General features: G+C 41.6%; 1 protein-coding gene across 4 annotated transcripts in view; it reads left to right on the top strand.

Annotated features, from left to right (window-relative positions):
- MYLK4 (myosin light chain kinase family member 4) overlaps window positions 1–3,057 on the top strand; it is an 81,551-nt gene that overhangs the window by 10,858 nt on the left and 67,636 nt on the right. Inside the window, exon 1 of one of the 4 annotated variants that reach the window (XM_064426321.1) lies at window positions 94–283. The exons of 2 other annotated variants lie outside the window; for them this stretch is intronic. In XM_064426321.1, the coding sequence (XP_064282391.1) occupies window positions 204–283 (80 nt within the window). In that variant the 5' untranslated portion in view covers window positions 94–203. Of the gene's footprint in view, window positions 1–93; window positions 284–3,057 lie in introns of those variants that run through there. One more of the 4 variants, XM_064426306.1, reaches the window with a different exon arrangement.

The raw sequence follows: 3,057 nt of genomic DNA, 5'->3' as shown, positions 1-3,057 counted from the left end.
GCCGGGCCCGCTCCCCGCCCCAGCAGCCGGGCTTTACCGCCCCTCTGTGCTGAGCGACATCGCCCAGGTCTCTGAACTCGGGTCCACCTGGTCTTACACTGAAATACGTGAAAACGTCATTCTCTGTGAAAAAAAAAAATCAATAAATTACTATTCTTTAAAATAATAGGTTCAAAACCAAACTCTTGCATTCTGCAGAATGCATGGCAGGTTGTATTTCAAAGATGGGGACAGCAAGCGGTACCATTCGCATCCTAATTTATGACCCGAACTTGACCCATTGGTAATTCTTTCCACATTACATCTTGTTTTCTTTCTTAAAGTATATGTTTAGGTTTAATTATACACCGTGACATAATAGTTCCCAGCTTGTAAAAATTCAGGTCAGTCTAATGTCAGCTGTATTAGGAGGTAAACAAGTCTAGCTACTGGCTAACAGTACCCCCAGGCTTAAAATTTGAAAATGGCTAGTTAGAAAGTGGCCAACAGGTCAAAAATAAAATTTTTATTCGAACTGATGTTTGAGACCAAAGACTGAGTTTGAAGCAAAGTGCTTTACAGCCCATCATGTAAACCTAGTTCTTACTGAAGGGATTACAGTCTAAACCCAGATGTTGAAAGTGAAATGAGGTGTTTTTGGGTTCCACTTTTTGGCTAATACGTATTTGCCTGCCCATTTCTATTCCTGATCAGAGTTAGAAACAATTACTATATTGTTTATATTTTTGTAATGCAAATATATTGATTTGCTGTTATAAGGTAGAAAAAGCATCAGGACCATAGGTATGCACTGCCTGTGCTTACAGCTAAGCAATGCTTTTATGACATGTGTTATCTCTGAGTGTGTAAGTGAAGATGTCATGAAGCATATTTTTCTTGGAGTGAGCGATTGGCTTGCTAAAGATGACCCAGAAAGTATCTCACAGGCCCCAGCTGGGAAATGTAAATGACTGGGGGAAGGTTTTCACCCGCCTTTGGGGGAAAATGGAACTTCACACCATGTGAAGGTCATAGTTCCCATTGCTCAGTGGCACATGACCAGGGTGAGATTTCTTCTGTTGGACTTTGGAGGAGGCACTTGCAAACAAATTTCACATTCAGCTTTTGTTTCAGGGATGTATTAAGATAATAATGGTGGAGAGCACAGTCATGTTTGGACTCAATCCTAGTCTTTGCTTGGTAACAGAGCCCAGCAAGACATTTGAGCTTGCTATTCCATTAATATTTTCCCAGATAATAACTCACTGGCCAGCTTGAAGAAACACGTCCTTTAATGAGGATGTGTTATTCTCATTAGATAGCCACATTTGGTGATCAAAGCATAAAGGATGATGTGCTCTTTGAAGAGCTATGGAGAGCCTGAATCAGCTTTCCTTGGTTGAAGTCCTGTCAGGCCGCAAGGTCTTCGCAGCTAGGTCACTCTAAATCTCTGTAGGATTTGAGTAGCTGCAGACATGGAGTTAGCAGGAGGGCATCTGGAAACATATCCCCCTTTTTTTCTGACAGCTTTCAATTACATCTTATCATCCCTTGGTGTTGAGTAGATCTGACAATCCATAGAATAATGGCTCGAAGGTCAGACTGAGCTGTTGGGTATTTCACCTGCAATTGTCAGAACCTTCAAGAAAATCCACAAACCTGCTTTTGAGAAATGGGGGGGAAAAATCTCATGAAGTGTTCTTTCAACTAATGGCAATGGAAAGAGAGGGATGTCAAATCTGTGAAAGTTGCTGAGCGATGCTAGATGCAGCAGACTTTTTTATACTGGATGCACGACTTCTTCAGATGATGAATGCCTTACAGGCCCATGATGGTGTGCCTGCATCTCCCATATTAACAGCACAGTCTACAACAACATGGTAGCAGGAATCACTCTGGAAGGCTCATTTCAAAACTACAGGCTTACATGGTTTTTTGCTGTCCATCGTCTTTAAATGTCACCACTATCCAACCATCTCTCGTGTCACATGGGATAGCATGTGGCATCTTTCACATCTGGGAAGCTTTGTGGGCAGAGCAGTTACTTGGTATAGGTACACATTTGATCTGTTGCATGTGCACAGATGTGGGGTCAAAACACTGAGGAACATTTTCTGTTGGAAGGTGTTTGGGTAAAAATAACTGATTTAATTGCCTCTTTGATTGTACTCTGAAAGCTGTTTCTCTGTGCTGCCAGTGACTGTGAGGTTGTATATAAGTTCTTAATTACACCATATAATTTATGGTGTTTATGCAAGTTAAATTGAAACTGTGAGCTGTGTAATGAGATTTAACAGATTCAGCTTTCTAGAGCTAAGGCATTAGCACTGTTCTTTTGTACCTGGGTTTTCAGTACAGCGAAGGAAGGGTTGCAAAAACCGCAACAGAAATATTTTGGTCCTCTATTTCCTAGGTGTATAAAGAGATGCTAAGTGAAATTTTAGAGTACTCTTAAAAAAAAATTAGTTGTTCAGAAGGAAATATATTCCAAGTATAGCCAAGTGATTGCTTGAGGTGGGAACCCACGACCTTGCTGTGGAATAAAAGCCTTCTACAGAGAAGGCTTGACTTGCAGTGGCCTTCCAACCACTCCTACTGTTAGACAAGCCTTGGTGATCCTACATCCTGTACTTGCCAGGCACATTGCAAGGGCCTGCAGAGGAGAAGAACCCAGCTGAGGACTGTGCTCTTCTGCAGCCTTCAACAGAGGACCAGAAGTTGCCACCATTTTGGCAACTATTATTTTTGTGGTACAGGGTGGTGGGAAGAGAGAGAAAAGGCCCGTGTTCATGCCTGTACTACTTTGTTGAGTATTAACATATTTTTGGACTTAATAACAGCACATCAACTTGCTGGAACTGCAACAGAAAAGAGAACATGTTGAGCAGAGGGAACCACTGAGATGGCTAAAAAGTGAGAAATGCTCCATAAGCAAGGTCTGCAGAAACAGCAGTAGGCACTGATTTCACTAAGCTAAGTAGTTTCTATGAACAAATTCAATTATATTGGTCTTGTCGCCTTCTTGAATTATCTGGTGTTCCATGTAGAACAGTGTCTGTGAACAGGCAGTGCTGTATA

This window comes from Passer domesticus, chromosome 1 (genome assembly GCF_036417665.1).
Source record: "Passer domesticus isolate bPasDom1 chromosome 1, bPasDom1.hap1, whole genome shotgun sequence".
Taxonomy (NCBI): Eukaryota; Metazoa; Chordata; class Aves; order Passeriformes; family Passeridae; genus Passer; species Passer domesticus.
This window is presented reverse-complemented; position numbering and strand designations above follow the sequence as displayed.